Below are 22678 nucleotides of genomic sequence, written 5' to 3' on the forward strand. Positions count from 1 at the left end.
ACAGCAGTCCTTGAATCTGACCCCCGACTCCCAAGATAAGATTTCAAACAAAAGTTTCTCTTCGAAGAATCAGTATGTCAGTGCCTTCGGTTTCTCTGTTCTTTATTCTCCGTTTTAAAGTTGATTGCCCCTAGTTTCAGTAAATAAGCTTCCTGCCAGCTCTAATCAGTAGTTCACATCTGTTCCCCTCATCATCTGTCCCGTCCTGAGTCACCCCTGGTCAACTGCTCTGACCTGAGTCACCTTTAGTCACCTGTTCCCTAATGGTCTTTCCCGCCAAAACTGCTCACCCCGCCACTCTTGCTCCTACCCCTGCTCTCTTTAAAACAGCCAATCAGAATTAGCTTAGACTGTTACAGTCCAACCTTAGCCAATAGGAGAATGACCAAAAAAAAAAAAAAAAACAGTAGAGGCGACCTGAGTCAAAGATAAGAACCCCTGCCCCTCCCTTGTTCAGGTGTGCTCTCACCATTGCTCCATCCACGAGATGCACCCTTCTATAGAACTAAATTACCTTGCTGACAAAATTTATGTTTGAGTGCTATTTCTTTTGTGATACCGAAAATTTATTTCTAACATTAATAACAAAGAAATGTTACTTAGCACATGATGTGTGTCACACTGGTATCTCCAAGCAGAGGTAAATGCAAGATTTGCTTTGCAATGAAAAGCAGAAACCACAGGTCTCTAGTAACATTATGGGTCAGTCCAGCTCTGTCACCAAGAATAAAACTCCAACAAGTCAAAGTGTTTCCCTATTTGTTCAGCCAATGCTAACCACTGCCTCTACCCCCGCTGGGCCTGAGAGTCTCTTCTATGGAGTGGTACATCTCCTCTGGTTTGGGTAGTGGTAGCAGCTCCTGGAAGTCACAGTGCTCAGTGCAATGTACTATATTCTGGGAGAAACACCAAGAAAAAGGAGCATACACAGCTTCACACATTTTGTAATCTGTGAAACTTTGAGAGCAAACAAACAGCAGCATAATGCTAAAGGTGTAGGAAAAATTGTGAACGGAAAAAATCCTAGCCATTGACTTCATCGTTATCCATAAATTGGAAAAAGGCTGTGATTCTTCTATTGCACTCACAAAACAAGGCCCAATTCCTAAAAAAAAAAAAAATCAGAACAGTTTGACCACCACTGGTACAGATCTGGGGAGGAGGGGGGAAGAAATGAAAGCATTCACTTGCAGATTCCAGAAGAAAAAAACTAACAGGCATGGTCAGATTTACTGAAACAAAACAAAACAAAAACCCTATATTTACAGAAGGGATAAGTATGGGTAACTATTTGCTTTATAAAATGGATCACTACATAAGCTTCTTTTTAAAAAAAGAAAAAATAGTATATCCCCAGAATGCAATTAAGATAGAATTGAACTGAGAGAAGTTTGACTTCTATAGCAACCATAGCACTGTATAAAATAAGTCTCTCAAGGGCACAGAAGGAAAAAGGGGCAGAAGAATGTATATCCACAGCAGTCTTTGAATCTGACCCCCCACTCCCAAGATGTGATTTCACACAAAACCCAAACAAAATAAAAACCAAATAGTCAGGCCAAAACACTTGTCCTGCCACTGTTCCTTGGACCCCGCCAGACTTCCCTGGGACTCCAGCCTCCTCTCATAGCCCCTTCCTCGTCACTGGCAGCAGTAGGCCTCAAGGTGGTTTCTCTCTAGCAGTGGTTCTCTCCCAGGGGTAGTTTTACCCACAGGGAACATTTAACAGTGTCTGAAGATAGTTCTGTTTGTTACAGCTGGGGAAGGAGTGCTCCTGTCACCTGGTGTGTAGAGACTGAGGATGCTACTAGACATCCCACATAGTCCCCTACAACAAACTATGATCCCATCCAAATGTAGATAATGCTGAGGTTGAGAAACCCTGGTCTACAGGAGGCAAAATCATGACCATCCCTCCAGAAAGTCAGGTTGCAAGAACTGAGTAGTTCACTTTTCTGTCCTTTTAGATGAGGTGTTATTTAGTTGAAGAGAAAAACCTGCAAACTTATGTTATCACGACAAAATATTCCCTGGGCCTGTGGGGTAAGCCACTGATATAAGGATTAGACTCATTGACACATGAAAATGCTCAGGCAACCCCCTTGAAAACACTGGTCAAAACATTCATTCTAATTGTTATAAGGGATGCTTGGCAAGGCCTCAAGCTTAGTCTTACAAAGTCTTCTCAAAAGTAATTTATACCAATGAGCCGTGGCAAATTCACCTATTTAATAAGTATACAATGACTCAACAAGCGTTCTCATCCATTTATAGAATGGCAACAATTATATTTTAATGAGTTATTTTCACTTACTTGTCAGAACCTGTTTAGGTAATCTAAATAACTTCACATCCTCTGAACATTCCTCATGGAGCTGTCTCAGAGAAAACAGGCTCAATTTTCTTTTAAATCTCCAATCTCAGTTAAGTGACAAATGAGGCTGCTATAGTGACCACACTCCTGCTGGGTTATGGCCAAACTCACTTTTTTTTTCCTTTCCAACACCAAAAATCTATTTCTTTCACAGATGAGATAACTTTCTTGTCCATTTCTTCTTTAATGCTAATGCAGCACATTTTAAAACTTTTTTTTTCCAAAACAGTGTTTACAGCATGTTTTGATTAATAACAGGTTTTTAGGAAAACTATTTTCAATATAAAGGCCAGAATCTCTAGATTTCCTTTATTGCATATCAAAGGTGGAAAGGGAGGCAACTGCCAAGCTCTTTCAACCTAGAGCTGCAATAAAATGTGAATAATACCCAAACGCTTGCTTCCTTATTTTCATTCATTGGGAATTTCTTAAAGGAAAAAAAAAAAAAAAAAACTCATAAATTTACAGTAACAGCTAAATCTACACAATCCCCCATGCCCCTTCCACCACCAAATCCCCCAAACAGGACTCAAATGTAAATTTCACAGAGCTCTACGAACCACAGACAAAACAAAACAAACCTAAAGTCTGGAAACCACAGTCTCCTTTCAGTCTTGGGGGAGGCAGCCTAAAAAAACATAAACCTTGTGTAAAAGGTCAACGCACTACACTTCTCAGTGAAATAAATAAGTAGCCTTTCCTGCTCTTCAGTCTAGTTCTATATCGATGAACAAAAGCTCCTGTCGTTTCTTTTTTATCATTAGGAAAACAAAAAGTTTACATAAATGTATTTTCAGGGCAATGAAAGTGACTTCTGTGTCCAGTATCCAGCCACCACATTTGGAGGATCCCGGTGGCCTCCGACCTCACAAAGGAAGCCAGAAATCTCACATCTGCCTCGCAGAGCTAAGGACTAGGTCACCTTGTGCAATGCCTGCTTTACCTTAGGCCAGGGTTCCTTTTCTTCTAATTCTGTTCCTTGGCTGTGCTGAGCAGAGGACTCCTCCAGTTTTCCAGTTCAGAACACGGCCCGGAGGGCTTTGTAGATGCCAGATCTCTGCCCGACAGACGGAGGCTCCCGCCCGCCTGGGTTACATTTACATACCAGGCTTCTCTCTGAAGCTCGGCTAAGGCAATGTGCATCCCTCTAGAGACGCACTCCGGAAACCAGCCCCGTGTGCGGCGGGCAGGCACGCTCTCTCACGCCTCCTCTCCTCGCTTTACTTTCGAGTTCAGCACACCAACCACCACAATGGGCCAGTCCATGTTCCCAAAAAAGGAGGGGAGTAGATTTACTTTCGTTCTTTTTTTAAATGCAGGTGGGAAAAGTACCATTTCTTCGAATTCACTCACTATTGTCTGCATTGTGAAACTGACAGTGATTGTCCCTGAGGCAGAAGCTTGCACTGAAACCAGATGCTTAAGCTTTTTAAGTTTCTTTCTCGGATTTGAGATGATGGAAAGGTGCACAGCCAAGCACAGGCATCACGTAGCCTGCAGCCTCCTCTCTCAAGTTACTGCTTTTGAGGTGCAGGTAAGGAACCCCTTATGCAAAAGTATAACAAAACCGAGTTCAACTTTTTATTCCCCTTTGTTACTTCAGAATTTCCATATTACTCTGCAGTATTGTTTGAGAGAAATATGGTTGAAAAAAAAAGTCTCATCAAAATTTCTTGATTCATATTTTTGGTATATTTTGTATTGTGTGTATTTTTTTTATTTGCAGCAAGAAATTATTGGCTGCCTACTATGTTCCAGGCATTTTACATCCACTGCTTCATTTTCAACTAAACCATCCCTGCAGAAATCTCAGGTGAGCCAGTGGCTGAGGGGAGGCTGCAGGCTCTCTGCGCATGTGAACAGAGCAGAGGAACTGGAAGTTTCTACAGTGATAATACAGCCCTCTATTGTTTCTCAGGATGAGGGAAAAATTCTGTAGCAACTCGTCTTTTTTCTTAAGACAGGATCTCTGTCACCCATGCTGGAGTACAGTGGCATGATCATAGCGCAATCATAGCTCACTGCAACTCCAACTCCTGGGTTCAAGCAATTGTCCCATCTCAGCCTCCTGAGTAGCTGGGATTACAGGTGCAAGCCACCATGCCTAGCTAATGTTTAAATTTTTTGTGGAGATAGGATCTTGCTATGTTGACCAGGCTGGTCTCACGTCAAGTGATCCTCCTGCCTCAGCCTCCCAAAGTGCTAGGATTATAGAGGTGTGAGCCACCCTGCCCTGCCACTCTTGTCATTTTTAACAAGACTAGGATGATTTAGGAAAATTTTCATGGAGATTATTTGCCCATAAAGATCAGGAAATAAAAAGACCCTTTTATATAGACATGCAGAATCTCTCTAATCTGGTTTGGAAGAAATCCCAAACATTGCTGAGAAAATGTAAGGTTATAGCAACAAAGCTGTGCTTCTAAAATGAAGAGGAAGCTATTAGCTGATACATTATAATAATTACAGGGGTCTTACTAAATTTCCAGTGCATTTTTCTTCTGAGGAGTCAAAAACCTCCATTGATCTGTCCTTTCCACACCGGTATAGGGCCAGATCCTCAAAGTGCATCTGTGGGCCTCCCTGTACCAGAATCACCCAGAGGAAGGGTATTTGTTCATATGCAGATTCCCAGGCCTCCTGAATCAGATTCTCTGGCATGAGGCCTGAGAATCCATACTTTATTATTTTTTAAAAGTATGAATAACTTCATTTTTATTGTGGTAACAACAAAATAGGAAATGTACTATCCTAAATTTTTAAGTGTGTAATACAGTATTTTTGTTTGTTTGTTTTGAGATGGAGTTTTGCTCTTGTTACTGAGGCTGGACTGCAATGGCGCGATCTCGGCTCACTGCAACCTCCGCCTCCTGGGTTCAAGCAATTCTCCTGCCTCAGCCTCCCGAGCTGGGATTACAGGCAGGCACCACCACACCCAGCTAATTTTTGTATTTTTAGTAGAGACGGGGTTTCACCATGTTGACCAGGATGGTCTCGATCTCTTGACCTCATGATCCGCCCACCTCGGCCTCCCAAAGTGCTGGGATTATAAGCGTGAGCCACTGCGCCCGGCCACAGTATTGTTAATGATAGGCACCGTGTTGTTCTGGGAATCCATACTTCAAAAAAGATATGGCCGGGCACAGTGACCCACGCCTGTAATCCCAGCACTTTGGGAGGCCGAGGTGGGCGGATCACAAAGTCAGGAGTTCGAGACCAGCCTGGCCAGTATAGTGAAAGCCAGTCTCTACTAAAAATAAAAAAATTAGCTGGGCATGGTGGTGGGCGCCTGTAGTCCCAGCTACTCAGGAGGCTGAGGCAGGAGAATAGCTTGAACCTGGAAGGCAGAGATTGCAGAGAGCCACGATTATACCACTGCATTTCAGGCTGGGTGACAGAGCGAGACTCTGTCTCAAAAAACAAACAAACAAACAAAATACATATACAGGTGTTTCTTAGGCACAGTGGTTTTAGAACCTCAGCCTTAGATAGTAAGACCATTCCGGGTTAAGGATGGTCTTTGACCTCTGTAACCCTAGCACCTCACCTCATGTTTGAGACATTAGCATGCAACACCTGTCAGAGGAGTGAAGGCATCCCTCTTTACAAAGGTAAAAAGGGACACTTACCCAGGCTCTCAGTCACATGGCCAGAAGTAACTTGAGCATTAGAATTAGGCTCACTACCCACCAGTCTTCATCCTTTTTTTAAAATTTTCCTTTTTTTTGAAATGGAGTCTCACTCTGTCACCAGGCTTGAGTGCTGTGGTGTGACCTCGGCTTACTGCAACCTCCACTTCCCAGGTTCAAACAATTCTCCTGCCTCAGTCTCCCGAGTAGCTGGGACTACAGGTGCACACCACTACGTCCAGCTAATTTTTGTGTTTTTGGTAGAGACGGGGTTTCACCATGTTGGCTAGGATGGTCTCGATCTGTTGACGTCATGATCCACCCACCTAGGCCTCCCAAATTCTGGAATTATAGGCATGAGCCACAGCGCCCGGCCTCTTTATCCTCTTTCTACTCTCCTATATTTGGATGATCAGGTCCTCTTTTTGGATTTTATTTATTTAAGTACATCTACATCTGGGATGGGGTCAAAGAAGATAGGTCATCTTCAGATTTACTGAGCAAATTTCCAGATTTGTGAGTTTCGAGATGAAAAGGGTCAAGAATACCGCCACGTGGAGTCAAGAGGTTCAAATCACCTCCCTGGTTGGGTAGCCCTTGGTGAGCGACCTGAGCCACCTTTCCCATTGGCGTACCTCCTGGGCACAGGCATGCACACGATTTGGGGAAAGAACGCGAAGAATAAATAATCAAAGGGGGGGCCCAGGGGCAAATGTACACAACTCTGGAAAAGTACTAAAATGTATTAAATGTAAATCTATTGTGAATGTACTAATGTTCAAGCGATTCTCGTGTCTCAGCCTCCTGAGTAGCTGCGATTACAGGTGCACACCATCGTGCCTGGATAATTTTTGTATTTTTAGTAGATACAGGGTTTCATGATGTTGGCCAAGCTCATCTCGAACCTCTGGCCTCAAGTGGTCTGCCCACCTCAGCCTCGTAAAGTGCTGGGATTACAAGCATCAGCCACTGCACCTGGCCTGTATCAGTTCTTTCCACTAACCACTCTTCTCTCCCTTCCCCCTTACCTATCCAGACCACATCAAGCTCCAAAATTCCAGATTCTATCCCTGTTTCCAGGATGCCTGCAGCCTTGTGTTTTGCTACAGAGCCATTAAAATAGTTTATGAAGAGTTTCCATTTCCAAGCCCACTCCGAAGTTTTCCAGTTCAGGAGAAATTTCTATACCAGTTCATTTCCACTGGTCTGGATGGGCACCAGCCCTAACTCCCTCCACCTGACTAGCTGGCAAACTACAAGCAAGTCCATCTGCTGGAATTGGCACCATATCTTCCCCAAGGCAGGAAGCCACGAGGTCCAGGAAGCGAGCACATTCAGGTGTGAAACAGAGGAGGCGGCAGGCTGTCCATGGTAGCAGCCCTTCAGGGCAGCATCACTGGATCCAAAGGGACAAAATGCTCCCACTTTCCCTGGAGCACATGCCATCTCCTGGGCCCTGGGGAAAGTTTCATATCCTTAGCTTGGGAATAGTGTGCCCAGAACAGAAATTATCCTGCTGACCTTTGGATGGTGCCATTTTTCAACACAGACCCCTCCAAATTATATACTCATGGAGAGGCCAAGTAGACAGAATCACAAGGACGAAACAGAGCCAAGGTAGCTTGAGATGCCACCTTCTGTTGACTTATTATAAACCCAAAAGCTAGAGAAGACTTGCTGGAGGCCCAAAGGGTAGTTGCAATGTCCGGCAGAGGCACAACCCAGATTCCAGGAGCCAGGCTGGTTCTGGGTGTAAAGACCCACTTGTCTGTTTCTCCACCACCATCAGCCAGGTCAGCAGGTACAAGTGGATTAGTAGGGTCAGTCTTTCAACTGGAGAATGGGTCTGAGTGAGCCCAGAAAATTCTGTTTCCCTCATAATTAAACTAAAATTAGTCTGTAATAGAAAATAATAGAAAATATTTTTTAAAATTATTCTTAAACTGGCCGGGCATGGTTGCTCATGACTGTAATCCCAGCACTTTGGGAGGCTGAGGTGGGTGGATCATTTGAGGTCAGGAGTTTGAAACCAGCCTGGCCAACATATTGAAACCCTGTTTCTACTAAAAAATACAAAAATTAGCCAGGCATGGTGTTATGTGCCCATAATCCCAGCTACTTGGGAGGCTGAAGGAGGAGAATTGCTTGAACCCAGGAGGCAGAGGTTGCAGTGAGCCAGGGTAGTGCCACTGTACTCCAGCCTGGGCAACAGAGCAAGACTCTGTCTCAATAAAATAAAATACAATAAAATGTATAAGCTGACTATTGGTTTGGAGTAGAAAATACATATTATTATAATCTTACAATTAAATCAAACAGTACAATCAAATCACATGCTTAAAATCAAAGAAACAAACAAGGTTGGAAAACAGTGACCAAAGCCTTCAGTAACAATAGCAAACAAAGATCAATTTCTCACTTTTGCCCACCCATTACTTAAAAACCAAAGTCGCCTTCTTTCTGATGATCACCAAAAATCTCTCTTAAACTCAGGACATTTACTGTATGTGCCCATTTCTTGGCCATTTGGGTCCCAAATTATCATGTTTTTGTTGTTGCTGTTTGTTCTGAGACAGAGTCTTGCTCCGCCGCCCAGGCTGCAGTGCAGTGGTGTGGGATCGTAGCTCACTGCAACACTGCAGCTTCCAACTCCTGGGCTCTAGCAGTTCTCCTGCTTCAGCCTCCCAAACAGCTGGGACTACAGACCCGCACCACCACATCCAGCCAATTTTTTAAATTTTTAGTAGAAATGAGGTCATCCTGCGTTGCCTAGGCTAGTCCTGAACTCTTGGCTCACGTGATCCTCCTGCCTTGGTCTCCCAAAGTGCTGGGATTACAAGCATGAGCTACCATGTCTGGCCTTGGATTACCTTTGTGCACTGAGAGACACCACCAAAGATTAAACTCTTTCTTCTCCCCCAAGAGAAGGTCATGAAAATTGCCTTCAATTCATCGAAGATCACCTCTGTAGGGTAGGTGGGGTACCCTGGAATCAACCATCTAGAAGAAGGGGCATGATCACCCCTTTTATGTCTACAGTAGTAAAAGAAGAGGGAAGCAGAGCCAGGGACGGGAGCTGGGAAGGAATAGCAGGAAGGGGAGGGGTGCTGCTCTGGGTTTCAGAGAAAGCAGACGTAGGAGTCCTTCTGATGCCCTGATGTGCTGGGTTCTGGAGAGCAGAAAGGATGACTCTGGGGTCATCATTTTGGTGCCCAGAATAGTGGCCTGACCGGGAACTCTATCCCTTACCACACTTGCTGGTAACTTGTCCAGGCAGGCTGTGTCTCTCTGCTGTTGAATCCTAGACATTTCTAAACTGCCATACCCCTCCGCCTCTGAAGAAGCCGTAATGGCCCAGAGCACTCATGATCCCTGAGTGGGGAGGGGCGGGGCCTGACACTCCAGGAGGTTTGTTTTCAGCTTGGATTCTCTATGAGTTTGTTGTTTTTTGGTTTTTTTAGAAGGAGTTTTTCTCTTTCTGCCGAGGCTGGAGGACAATAGCACAATCTCAACTCACCATAACCTCACCCTCCTGGGTTTAAGCAATTCTCCTGCCTCAGACTCCCGAGTAGCTGGGATTACAGGTGCCCACCACCACACCCAGCTAATTTGGTATTTTTAGTAGAGATGAGGTTTCTCCATATTGGTCAGGTGGGTCTCGAACTCCCAAACTCAGATGATCTGCCTGCCTTGGCCTCCCCAAAGTGCTGGGATTATAGGCATAAGTCGCCGTGCTTGGTCTCTCTATCACTTTTAAAGATGCATGCCTTATCTCTCTGAGAACAAGTCCTAAATCTTACATTTTCTTTTGTGACACCCCCGGCACCGCCCCGAGTCCCACCGCATGTGAGACTCCCAGCACATGCTCAATAATTCTGGTAGACTTCCTGGAAGGGTCTCACTTAACCTGCTGGGTCAGCCATTCCCCTGCTCATGTGTTTCAGCCATGAGCTAAACTGTCTGAAGTTAAATAACACTGAAAAAAACAAAAGGTCCTTTTAACTCAAGATAAAGGGAAATTCTTTTCAAACTGTTATTTCCAGATAAGAAAGCCCTTCCATTTGTGCTGACAGGAAATGGGGTGACTTTTCCATAAATTTAAATCTTTACTGCATGGGAAGGCAGTCTGCTGGTACCCTGGCGACACATTTCCTCCTGTTATGAAAGTAAGAGAAAGTGGCCAGCTTTGGGTGCATCAGACAGACTTTCCTCAAATCATTTATTCAGTCAATGTGCTCTGCGCTACTAGGCCAATTCCCAACCTGTTGACCGTGAAGGGGATGAAATATTAGCACCAGGTTGTGCTTCTCAAATAAAATGTTGCAAAACCAACTCATCACAAACCATACATTGGATTTCAACTTGAGTCAACTTTTCCAGCATTGGAGAGGTTTTACATTCACCAAGCTACACTCTACAATCAAGGGTATGTCCTGTGCAATGCCAACCTCTTGCCACACAAGAGAACAAAAGTTTAGACACCCAGAGAGGGAAAGGGCCTAGCACAGAATTTTTTTTTTTTTTTGAGATGTTGTCTCGCTCTGCTGCCCAGGCTGGAGTACAGCGGTGTGATCTTGGCTCACTGCAGCCTCTGCCTCCTGGGTTCAAACACTCCTCCTGCCTCAGCCTCCCAAGTAGCTGAGATTACAGACTTGTGCCACCATGGCTGGCTAATTTTTATATTTTTAATAGAGACAGGGTTTCGCCACATTGGCCAGGCTGGTCTCAAAGTCCTGACCTCAGGTAATCTCCTACCTCAGCCTCCCAAAGTACTGGGATTACAGGCATGAGCCACCACGCCTGACCAAGTCTAGCACAGAATCTTGCATTAAGACATTTATTGACTTGAATGCTCATTCTTGCATAGATAGCTAGATAAGTAGATGTGTGCATGTGAAATTGAGATATAAATCACCCTTTTAAAGTATATTATTCAGTAATTGCAGTATACGGTTGATCCTTGAATGACATGAGTTTGAACCACATGGTTCCCTTTCTTTTAACCAAACGTGGTTTGAAAATACAGCATTCAAGAGATGCAAAACCTCTGTACACAGAGGGTTGACTTTTCGTATAAGTGAGTTCCTCAGGACAGACTTTGGGACTTAAGTATGCACAGATTTAGCAGGAGGATGGTGGTCCCGGAACCAATCCCCTGCATATACTGAGGGATGACCACACTCACTGAGCTGTGCAGCCATCACCACTGTCTAATTCTAGAACATTGTCATTACTCCAAAAAGAAGCCCCGTACTCATTAACATTCACTCATTATTTCCCCTTCTCCCAGCCCCTGGCATTTTCTAACTTACTGCCTGTCTCTGTGGATTTGCCTATTTCTCACATCACATACAAATGGAATTGGACAATAGATGGTCTTTTGTGACTGTTTTCTTTCACTTAGCATAATGTTTTCGAGGTTCCTTTATGTTGTAGTATATATCACAAATTCGTTCCTTTTTATGACTGTGTAATATTCTGTTTTCTAGATAGACCACCTTTTGCTTAATTTATATTTAAAATGAAGCCATTTCTCCAGTGGCTGGTCAAGTGATTGTCTGACAATAGAAAAAGTGACCAGTGTCTCTATATTGCCCCTGTTTCACAGGACCTTTCTGACTGTCCATTGCTCTTCAGAGTCCTAGACTAGAGCTCCATGAAGAAAATACACTCCAAACTCCAGACAGCATCGTCCATTCACAACATTCTCCAAAGGCAGAGCTAGATGGCCTGGTGGAAGCTACAGCTGATTCAAGACGGCCAGACGATGAGGCACAGAAACAACAGACTCTATGAGCAGTCACTGATTTTCAGTGACATTTGTACACTGGTAAAAAGTAAACCAACCAATCAGTAAACATTTATTGTCCTGAGAATAGGTATAAAAGGGCCACTGAGACAGGCCTTTGCCATCCACCAGGAATGGTAAATTTTGGTCCTTCAGCAAGTTACATCAAGAGGCAAATTGTTTGTTTTCTGTAATGATTCTTGTCAGGTAGATAATGAAGTGCATGCTCGCTCTCTCTTGCTCTCTCTCTCTCTCATGTGTGTATGTCCCTATCTTCTGAGAATTAAAGGAGACTTCCTTATTTTTTCTTTTATCGATACATAATATTTTACATATTTATGAGATTCATATGAGTATATATACAGGGGGGTGTGTGTGTGTGTGTGTGTGTATACTTTTTTTTTTTTGAGACAGAGTCTTGGTCTGTTGCCAGGCTGGAGTGCAGTGGCATGATCTCAGCTCACTGCAACCTCTGCCTTCCGGGTTCACGTGATTCTCCTGCCTCAGCTTCTTGAGTAGCTGGTACTACAGGCATGCACTACCACGCCCAGCTAATTTTTGTATTTTTAGTGGAGATGGGGTTTCACCATGTTGGCCAGGATGGTCTCGATCTCTTGACCTTGTGATCTGCCAGCCTCAGCCTCTCAAAGTGCCGGGATTACAGGCAAGAGTCACTGTGCCTGGCCAATATGAGTATTTTTTACATGCACATAATGTGTAATGATCAAGTCAGGGTATCTGGAGTATTTATCACCTTCAGTGTTTATCATCTCGATGTCTCCCAGCTACTTTGAAATAGATAGTATATTGTTGGTTAATTATAGTCACCCTAGTCTGCTATTGAGGATTGAACTTATTTCTTCTACCTAACTGCATGTTTGTACCCATTCACCAACCTAAGCGATCTATTTTCTAATCATGTTTTTGTCACACCAATTATCTAGAGTCTCAGGCACTCAGTAACCTCATCTGTAAATGAAGCTGACTAGTAACTGGCTGACCAGCTTGCAGGCCTGTGGTGAGATTTAAGTATTTACAAGATCACTTGCAAATGTTAAAAATATTAAACAAAGTCAGGATATGGTGGTGGCTCACTGTCCACTGGGACAGAGACCATCTCAACCAATAAACTCAGAGAACTTGATTTTTTTCCCTTCCATGATGCTCAAAAAACTTGAGTCTACAATTAATTAAGTGGATGAAAACATGAATTCCTCTGAGCCCAGTGAGAACAAGAAGAATGCAATCAGCCGTCAGTATGGACGTGGGCTATTACTCTTCCCTTGCATGTGTATGATACACACAGAAGAAAAGGGGAATTGGCATTTCAGCTTCTCTTTTGTGAATTACATCTCTGGTGGTGACAAAAAGATTAGATGCCATGCAGGTATAATAGGATAACCTATGTTTCATTCACTAGAGAATAGCTTAGCTCAGAACAAGACCTACTACTCACTGCTTATGATTACTGCAACATAACATACATAAAATACCTATGCCAAAAAGAAGTAAGGGGACAAGGGCCTCCACTTGATAATGTGAATTAGCCTCAGAAACATCATAAACATTTGTCCCTTGGCTTTGTGGAAAAGCAGTTCTTTTAATCAGTCCAAAAGCAAAACAAAACAAGGCCACCAGTTTTGAATTCCTCTGAGAGTCAAGGAAAAGAATTTGTCTGAATCCCGTTGTGATTCCATTTCCTTCACTCCAGGAACTCAGCAGGAGCCGTCTAAAAGCGAGTCTAACTCCTGGCCTGCCGTCCACCCCTTCCAAGTTAACAGATAAAGACAGGGCAGGGTCGCCTCATAGGGCTGAATGGACAGGCATTTCCAGGTCGAGAGGACTTCTCCCAGCTCTATCTGAGGCTCCCTTTCTTACGTGGTGGGTGTACAGGCTGTCACAGACACCACTGCACGTTCCCGGAGAGCGCAGGCAGCACAGTAAATACCACACCACACAAAGACAGGCACCACCAGCCCTCCCGGAAAGACCAGATGAGCCCAGGCCAGTAGATTTATGGGTGTGGTGATGTGAGGAAAAGGAAATCCTAGGACTCAGAGCCCCTCCCTCCCACTCTGTGGTCAGAATGCAGGGAAGACAATTTTCCTTTCAGGCAAGAGCACAAAAGAACGCTCCTGTGCAGCCTGGTAGGTGCCTGCTCAGGGAAGAACCACTGTGCAGTGTGGGACCAGGGCTGGGAGTCTTTGTCCTGAGTGCAGTGCTCGGTGCACACAGGCAGCCCCTGGGGGCATAGGAATTGCACAAGACAGCTTGAGAGGCCAAGAGAAAGCCAAGCCCACCCTCAGTCTGCTGATAAAACAGCCCAAGACTCGGGGAAGAACACACGGGACAAGCCCTTTACCCTCCAGACTTGTTTTCAGTTTGACGTTTGCTTTGTTTTCTTTTCTTTCTTTCTTTCTTTTTTCACACACTTGTCAAGAATACAGATTCAACCTCTATCCAATCCAAAGAGGTATATAGGGCCTGATGCGGTGGCCCTGTAATCCCAGCACTTTGGGAGGCTGAGGCAGACAGATCATGAGGTCAGGAGTTCGAAACCAGCCTGGCCAACATGGTGAAACCCTGTCTCTAATAAAAATACAAAAATTACCTGTACATGGTAGCGGGTGCCTGTAATCCCAGCTACTCAAGAGCCTGAGGTAGGAGACTCATTTTAACCCAGGAGGTAGAGGTTGCAGTGAACAGAGAACATGCCATTGCACTCCAGCCTGGGCACCAGGGAAAGACTTCATCTCAAGAAAAAAAAAAAAAAAGAAAGCACCATCAAAAACAATTTACTTTTAGCTATGTGCCTAGAGACGGTTATACCTCTGTAAAGAGAGACCAAGAAACTTATTTGCTGTCTTACTTAAAAACAGGGTTGGAGATACGACACTAAACCCCCTTATAAATTTTGGAGTCCTTACTTGATTGCATCCACCATGAGCTGCCTTCATTTTGAAACTAGCTGTTGCTGTTAATACTAACAACCATTTTGTTGCTGTTTCTTTTCTTTACAAGACTAACAGGTAACAACCTATACCCTGGAAAGAATGTCTGCTAGAGTGAGAGCTCTCCCAGGGCTAGCTACCAAAGATGGAAGGAAATTCATTCCAAAGAGATGCCCCACTCCCCCATGACATTAATGAACTAAGTCTGAAGTCTCTTGCAGCTTCCTGTTACCATTAGGCTGTTTGCAGAAAGGAGGTGGGGGCAGGGGAGGAGGGAGGAAGAGGGGAGAAGGAAGGGGAAGGGAGGCTGCTTTAGAGTTCAGAGAAAAGATGGAGAGAGCAAACTTTGAGTATCTCACACTAATTTGCCCTTGCACTTCTTAATTAGGAGGCAGGTTGTAAATATCCTCAGCACTTTCCTAAATTTAAAGGTTCATCAGCAGAAGCATTTGAAGATGTGCCATTTATAGCAAGATCTCCCTAAAAAGAGAATCTTGCTGTCAAAAACAAAACTGAAAGCAAATGATGAGAAATCAAGCTACAATTTGAGCATGGGCTCTATGCTGAGTGCTATGTGCCGGTTTCCAGAAAATATCTCCAGAAAAAAAGAACCATTGGCTCTGACCCCTTGGAGCCAAGACATGAGAATTCTAGAACTCAGATCCTTAGAACCAAAGGGCCTTCAAGAGGTCTAGCAGCCCAAGTCTTGGAATTACATGTATATTTTCAATTCTTGTACTTAAAGAAAGGAAAACTGAGGCTCAAAGAAGTAGCAAGCCTTGCCCAAGGGCCCCCAGCTGGTGAGTTCAGATTCCGATTGGCTGCCACCAGAGCCTTTTCACTGAGCTGCTGGTGCTCAGGTCTCCTCCCCACCCCTTCAAGCTGATGTGATTTTCAGGGCTTACAAGGACTAAGGAATGACAGAGGCAGGGAGAACTCAAGGGATGCTGGAGCTCTGGAGGTCACACACCAGCCCCTGTACCTGGGAAATTAAGACAGATCCAAGAAGCTGAACGACCTGCCCCAAATCACTCAGGAATTAGGGACACGGCCAGACCTGGAGCATCTCTTCTCCACCATTGTCCAGTTACCTTTCTCTTTCTCAAAAGTGCCTCAAGTGTCTGGTGGCATCTCTGGTGACACCACAGCTAGAGAGGCCTTAGGGTCCTCTTAGGGATCAGTGAGTGTATTAAAAGCACACCAAGTCTGCAGACCTAACTAGGATGATATTTGCATGATTTCCCAGGCTTACCAGAGCAGGCTGAATGGTGACCTGATCATCACCAAAAGAGACTCCATATCAAATCCCTGGAACCTGTGAATGCTAGCTTATTTGGGAGAAGGGTCTTTGTAGATGTGATTGAGCTAAGGATCTTGAGATGGAGAGATCGTCTTGGATTATCTGGGTGGTCCCGAATGCAATGAAAAGTGCCCTTACAGGAAAGAGGCAGAGGGAACTCTGACAGAGAGAGAAAGAGAGACAACGCAGAGAAGGCAGCCATGTGAAGACAAAGCCAGAGATTGGCGGGAGGCTGCCAGAAGCCAAGGAACACCCAGAGCCATCAGGAGCTGGGAGAGGTGAGGAAAGACCCTTCCCTAGAGTCTGAGAGACGGCATGACCCTGCCCGCACCTTGCTTTCAGATGTCTAACCTCAAGAACTGAGAGAGAAGACATTTCTGTTTGTATTGAGAGAGAATACATTGTTGTTTTAAGCCACCGCCATTACAGCTGACACAGAAAACTAATACATTTGTAAAGGGATAAAATAAATTCATCTGTGGATAAAATAAATATTAAAAAACCACAAAAATCCAAGGTTCACACTATTTACAACAAATCCACCAGCATAATATTTCACCACCACCACCAAGACCCAAGCATGAGAGGCCGAGGGTGGAGCGTGTGGAGACCGTCCAGCTTTGTGTTGGTAACCAAGCCAAACCGACTCACAGGCTGTCACACGTCAGGGTGATAACCCTGCAGGACATTTTTCTAGCTCACACACCCATCTGAGGACTACGTCTGCTGGGTGGATTCTGAATCTGAGGCTGAACATGATGCAAACTACTCCCAGACGTCTCAACTCTGAAAGCCCCTCATGGAAAGTCTCCAAGTCTTAAGCCTCCACAGAAACCTGAAGCCACTTTGGGAAGAGGCCTCTGCAGCCACAGTGAAAGCCGAATGACTCAGGCCTTGAAGGAGAAAACAGAGTAAGCAGATGTTTCTTTCTAACGGCATGGTCTTGGATCTAGCTTTATTTTAGATTTTCCTTCCTGCAGCTGTTGAGCTAAATCTGAAGGCAATCAGTACACACACACACACACACACACACACACACACACACACACAGCCCTTTTCCCTCCCCAACATGTTATGTTTTGGGGGAACACAGCGCCACGTGTGGACCAAGGAGACTGCAAACATGACTGTCACAAATGTGGGGACCATGTTCAGTATGTTTTTGCCTCTTTTGTATAGCTGGACATCTTGGAAATCATTCTATTGCTCCATTGATTTTTTTATAAGGGCCAGGCTTGGTTGCTCATGCCTGTAATCTCAGCACTTTGGGAGGCTGAGGCAGGAGGATTTCCTGAGGCCAGGAGTTAGAGACCAGCCTGGCCAACAGAGTGAGACCCCCATCTTTATAAAAAAATCAAATAAAATTAGATGGGTATGGTGGCATGCCCCTGCAGTCCCAGCTACTCAGGAGGCTGTGGCAGGAGGATCACTTGAGTCCAGGAGTTCAAAGTTGCAGTGAGCTATGATTGTACCACTGCACTCTGGCCTGGCCAACAGAGCCAAACCAAGAAAAAGTGAGAAAGCGAGAAAGGAAGGAAGGGAGGGAGGGTGGGAGGGAGGGAAGAAGGGTGGGAAGGTGGTAGGGAGGGAGGGAGGAAGAGAGGGAGGGAGAGAGGGAGAGAGACAGAGAAGAAAAGAAAAGAAAAAAGAAAAAGAATGAGAGAAAAAGAGGGAGAAAGAGGAAGGTAGGGAGGAAAAAAGGAAGGAAAGAAGGAAGGAAGGAAGATGAAAGAAAAGGAAGAAGAAAAAGAAAAAGGAGAAGGAAATTTGCCAGTTGCTCCCAACTCAACAGGTTTATTTCAGTCTTCCACAGGAGATCAAACTCAGAAACCCCAAGGGAAATGCCGTCGGGGGGGCCCCATTCAGGGCACTTGTGAGAATAACTCTCTGGGAAGGGATAGCGGATGGACTCAGAGCCCGGCGGGGAGGCACCGACTGCATGGCACTCCGGGCACGGTGATCCGACGGCTCAGACTCCAAAATCCCTTCAGGTGGGTCCCGTCCATCCGTCCTCTCCAACAGCCTTCCTAGGGATGTGCTGCTTTCTCCCTGAGCCAAGACACTGGTTTGAAGTGTCCTTGGGTCACTAATTAAAGCTTTATTGCAAAGGCTGTGAGAGAACTCTTTCCACCCTTCCTGTGTGTGCGGAGGGTGGGGGCCCCATTTCTTAGGCTCCACTCCAGCCAGTACCACCACCGTTCTGTGCCCAGAGTTCTGCAGTAGCCTCCTAGCTGGCCTCCCTGTCTCCACCCCAACTCCCTTCCCAGCCACTTAAAAAACCTCTGAGCTGAAATGCACGTACTGTAAAACGAACCACTTTAAAGTGAGCAATTCAGTGGCACTCAGTACATTCATTCACAATGCTGTGCAACCACCTCCTCTAATTCCAAAATATCTTCTTCAGCCCAAAAGGAAATCCTGTATCTGTAAAGCAGTTAAGTCCCTTCCCCCAGCCCTTGCCAACTACCAATCTGCTTTCTATCTATGTGGATGTACCTATTCTAGATATTTTATAGAAATGGCATCTTACAATATGAGGCCTTTTGTGGCTGATTTCTTTACTTCAAGTGTTTTAAAGGCCATCCTGTGGTAGGCAGCATTGCTTCCAGGCTGGATAATACTCCACTGGACGGCTACAACACGAGTTGTTATGCATTCACCTGCTGATGGACACTGGGTTGTTTCTACCTTTTGGCTGACATGAATAGTGCTGCTGTGAACACGTGTGTAATAGATTTGAGCACTCTCCTACGTTCTTCACACAACAATCTGATCGACTCATCTGACACTCCAGCTACAAGTGGTTCAATGGCTTCCCAGCACTTTTAAGGTAACACCCGAACTCCCGAATGTGACTCTTGGGACCCTGCCCACTTCTCCAGCATCGTCTGTCACATCCGTGCGCCTGCCCAACTGACGTTTCTTGTGTGTGCTGTGCTTGTTCTCACCTCTGAGTCTCTGCAGGGGTCCTCTTCCTAGAACCCTCTTCCTCAGTGTGGGAAGTGCAAAAGTTCCTCTTTAAAGTTTCTTTTCTTGTTTAAAGAATAAATCATAAGTGTGCTGATAACTCTTTGTTAAGTCCTATCCTATGTTGGTGTTAGACATCCCATGCTTACAGGCAAATAGTACATTCTCTGTCCTTGTACTTTAACCAAGGTCTCTGTGCTGGACGTGCTCACAGGCATGTCCCAGCTCTCCACTGCTTTTACCTGTTTAGAAAAGTTTTAAGTTATTAGCCAATCGGGTTTTAGTTTAAATTGTGAGGTCTGGCTCCAACCAATGGAGATCAGACACAGCAGTAAGGACAGCTCCAAATGCGTTAAGGAATAAATGTCGGCTTTCCTTTGTTTGTTGTACTCTTGTGGCAAGATGGCTAGTTAGAGTACCCTTCCTGCAGTCCAGGGAGTAAAAATTGCATTGCTAAAAGATCCTCTGTCTCTATGCTCATTTTTCTTTGTGGCATCAAGCATCTATTTCCAACACTCAGGGTAAGAGGCAACTGCATTTGACCACAATCACATCCTTCTCTCCCAAATGCAGTCGGCCACCCAGGTCCCAGCACAGAGCCAATGCAGGCCCTTCTGTGCTTCATGGAAAGGGCTTGCGGTGGGCTTTAGGAGGCTGTGAAACCCCATGGAAGAGACAGCACAGTCCAGAAACACCATGGTCGGGGGGCAGTGGGGGACAGGGCAGACTCAGATGTGTGTCTGTATCTCTGAAACATGCCCTGCTGGAAAGTTGGAACATGACTCCATGGATTCAGCAGCCTAGTACCTGACTAAGCAAGGTGACAAGCTGCAGAACCTGTGGCCATCCCCCTAGTCGTACAGCTTCCTGAGCCACCTCTACTGGGGACACACTCTCCACCCTGACAGGTGGACCATGGATGAGGCAGTCTTACTTTTCCCTTGGACCTGGCTGACACCCCACAGACCTGGGAGAAGTAGGGTAGCAACTCCTTTTGAACTCTGGCCCCAGAATTCTGTGTCTTGCCCCAGAAAAACTGGCTCAGCCCAGAGGCAGAAGCCTGTGGGGCAGCTGTGAAGAAAGCAGGAAGAAACCTCCCCAGCTGGAGGCGGTTATACCTGAACTTGACAGGCTTCAGCTCAGCCCCGGCCACTGGGTACACTGGGTCACACAGGATGTGGTTTTTGAAGTATGGGAAGCCAACGCCTCTACCTTTCCCCCACCCTTCCTTTCTTAGCTGCCATTCTGAGCCTCTGCTACCCTGGTCTGCACACTCCTGGAGAGGCACACATACACATATGCACACACACACATACACATATGCACGCACACACATACACATATGCACACACACATGCACATACGCACACACACACATACACATATGCACGCACACACATACACATATGCACGCACACACACATATGCACACACACACATATGCACACACACACACACATATGCACGCACACACACACATGCATGCACACACATACACATATGCACACACACACACATATGCACACACACACATACACATATGCACGCACACACATACACATATGCACGCACACACATACACATATGCACACACACATACACATATGCACACACACACAGATGTACACACACACACACACACACACACACACGACTTCACTCCCTCTTTCCCAGCCTCTAAAAGCAAAAATGGTCTCATATAGCCTCTCCTACATAATTCCCACCAGAACCTTTCTCATTCTTTTTTCCTCTGCAAATTCTCCATCGTTCTAATTTCCACATGAGCCTTTGAGGAGACCACAGCACCTTAATTCTCTAAGACATTCACCTGCGACTGCTTTCTTTCCTCACAGGTGAAAAAAAGATGGAGGAGGTGGAAAAGGGGCCCCTGCTGGGTGTTTCTGAGGGCTGTTGAGGAAGGTGGCGGTGGCTGTGAGGGAGCTGGTTAGCCACTTACCTCTAGGACTTTCCCTGTGATAAACTGGTGACACGCCTCACATTTCACCCCAAAGAGTCCCTGGTAGTCCTTTTCACAGTACGGGGCACCGTCCCTGCAAGGCAAAAACATGTTTGGCTCCAGGGGGCTGGAGAAGACACCAAAACCACATTTCTCCAAGGCCTTTCCACAGAAGGGCAGGACATATTTCTCCCCAGCCCCATGTTCACATGTCTGGCAATCCAGTCAGACCTGGTCAGACATGATCAAAACCACAACTGGAACGATCCAGAGAGCACTCTGCAGCTCTGGGGGCCACACAGAAGGAACGGCCACAGTGTGAACGGCCATGTTGCCATTCCATGATAATCCTTGCCAATTTTTTACTGTCTCAGAGCTAACTATCAGAAAGCCTGGCATCATTTTTACTCCACGGGCACCCTGGGCATGGAGGAGCACTGAGCCCATTGAGCCCACATAAAAATAATTAATAAACCAGAGAAAGAATAGTATTAATTAACCTGAAGAAGATACTGGCAAATCAATAGGCAATATCACACCCAAAGGCAAAACACTAGAGACAATTTCATTAAAACCACAATAAAGGCAAAGCTAGAAAATATCATTAATATATATAATACGTATATTTATTAATATGACACAAAGGCTGAGAATGGTAGGTCACACCTGTAGTCCTAGCACTTTGTGAGGCTGAATTGGGCAGATCAGCTGAGGTCAGGAGTTCGCAACTAGTCTGGCCAATGTGAGGAAACCCTGTTTCTACTAAAAAAAAACGAAAATACAAAAATTAGCTATGTGTGGTGGTGGGCACCTGTAATCCCAGCTACTCAGGAGGCTAAGGCAGCAGAATCACTTGAATCCAGGAGGTGGAGGTTGCAGTGAGCTGAGATCGCACCATTGCACCCCAGCCAGGTGACAGCACAAGACCCTAACTCAAAAAAAAAAAAAAAGAAAAAGAAAAAAGAACACTGAGCGTGTCAGATGTGGGCTCAGCATTCATCCAGCCACAAGGGGCCCACATGCCAGACCACAGCCTCCGAACAGCCTCCCAACACCACCTCCTCAACTCTCAGGAGGTCTCCCGGGCCCAGGGCCTTCTCCTCCTGCTCAGGCAACCTCCTCTATTCACCTCGGAGCACAGGAAAAATATTATGCCCTGTGTGTGATTGCATGGAAGAGCTACAGAGTGCCACTCTACACAGCCAAGTTACCTGCTCCTGTCCAGCTTACAATATTCCCTTAGAAGCCACGCACCTTTCTTCTTACTTTGTTTGTCCATCACGGTCACCTGAAGAGCTTCTTGCCCTTTCTTTTTTTGAGACAGAGTCTTGCTCTGTCGCTCCCAGGCTGGAGTGCAGTGGTGCAATCTCAGCTCCCTGCAACCTCTACCTCCAGGATTCAAGCGATTCTCCTGCCTTAGTCTCCCAACTAGCTGGAATTACAGGTGCCCATCATCACAGCCAGCTAATTTTTGCATTTTTAGTAGAGATGGGGTTTCACCATATTGGCCAGGCTGGTCACAAACTCTCAGCCTCAGGTGATCTGCCCATCTCAGCCTCCCAAAGTTCTGGGATTCCAGGCATGAGCCACTGCACCCGGCCTTCTTGCCCTTTCAATGTAGGTGTTTCAGCCTTACCCTGGGTCTGTAGAATTAGATTTCTAGGAGGTGGGACACAAAAGTAAAACTAACTTTTGTTTGTTTTACTATATTT

At 45.4% G+C, this 22678-nt stretch overlaps 1 protein-coding gene across 21 annotated transcripts in view; it reads right to left on the reverse strand.

Annotated features, from left to right (window-relative positions):
* The window catches only part of ABLIM1 (actin binding LIM protein 1), a 403495-nt gene that overhangs the window by 96049 nt on the left and 284768 nt on the right, over positions 1–22678 (reverse strand). For all 21 annotated transcript variants that reach the window (XM_003922182.4, XM_003922180.4, XM_039464994.2 and 18 more), the window contains one exon: positions 20967–21060. In XM_003922182.4, the coding sequence (XP_003922231.2) occupies positions 20967–21060 (94 nt within the window). The remainder of the gene's footprint in view (positions 1–20966; positions 21061–22678) is intronic.

This window comes from Saimiri boliviensis, chromosome 12 (assembly GCF_048565385.1).
Source record: "Saimiri boliviensis isolate mSaiBol1 chromosome 12, mSaiBol1.pri, whole genome shotgun sequence".
Lineage (NCBI taxonomy): Eukaryota > Metazoa > Chordata > Mammalia > Primates > Cebidae > Saimiri > Saimiri boliviensis.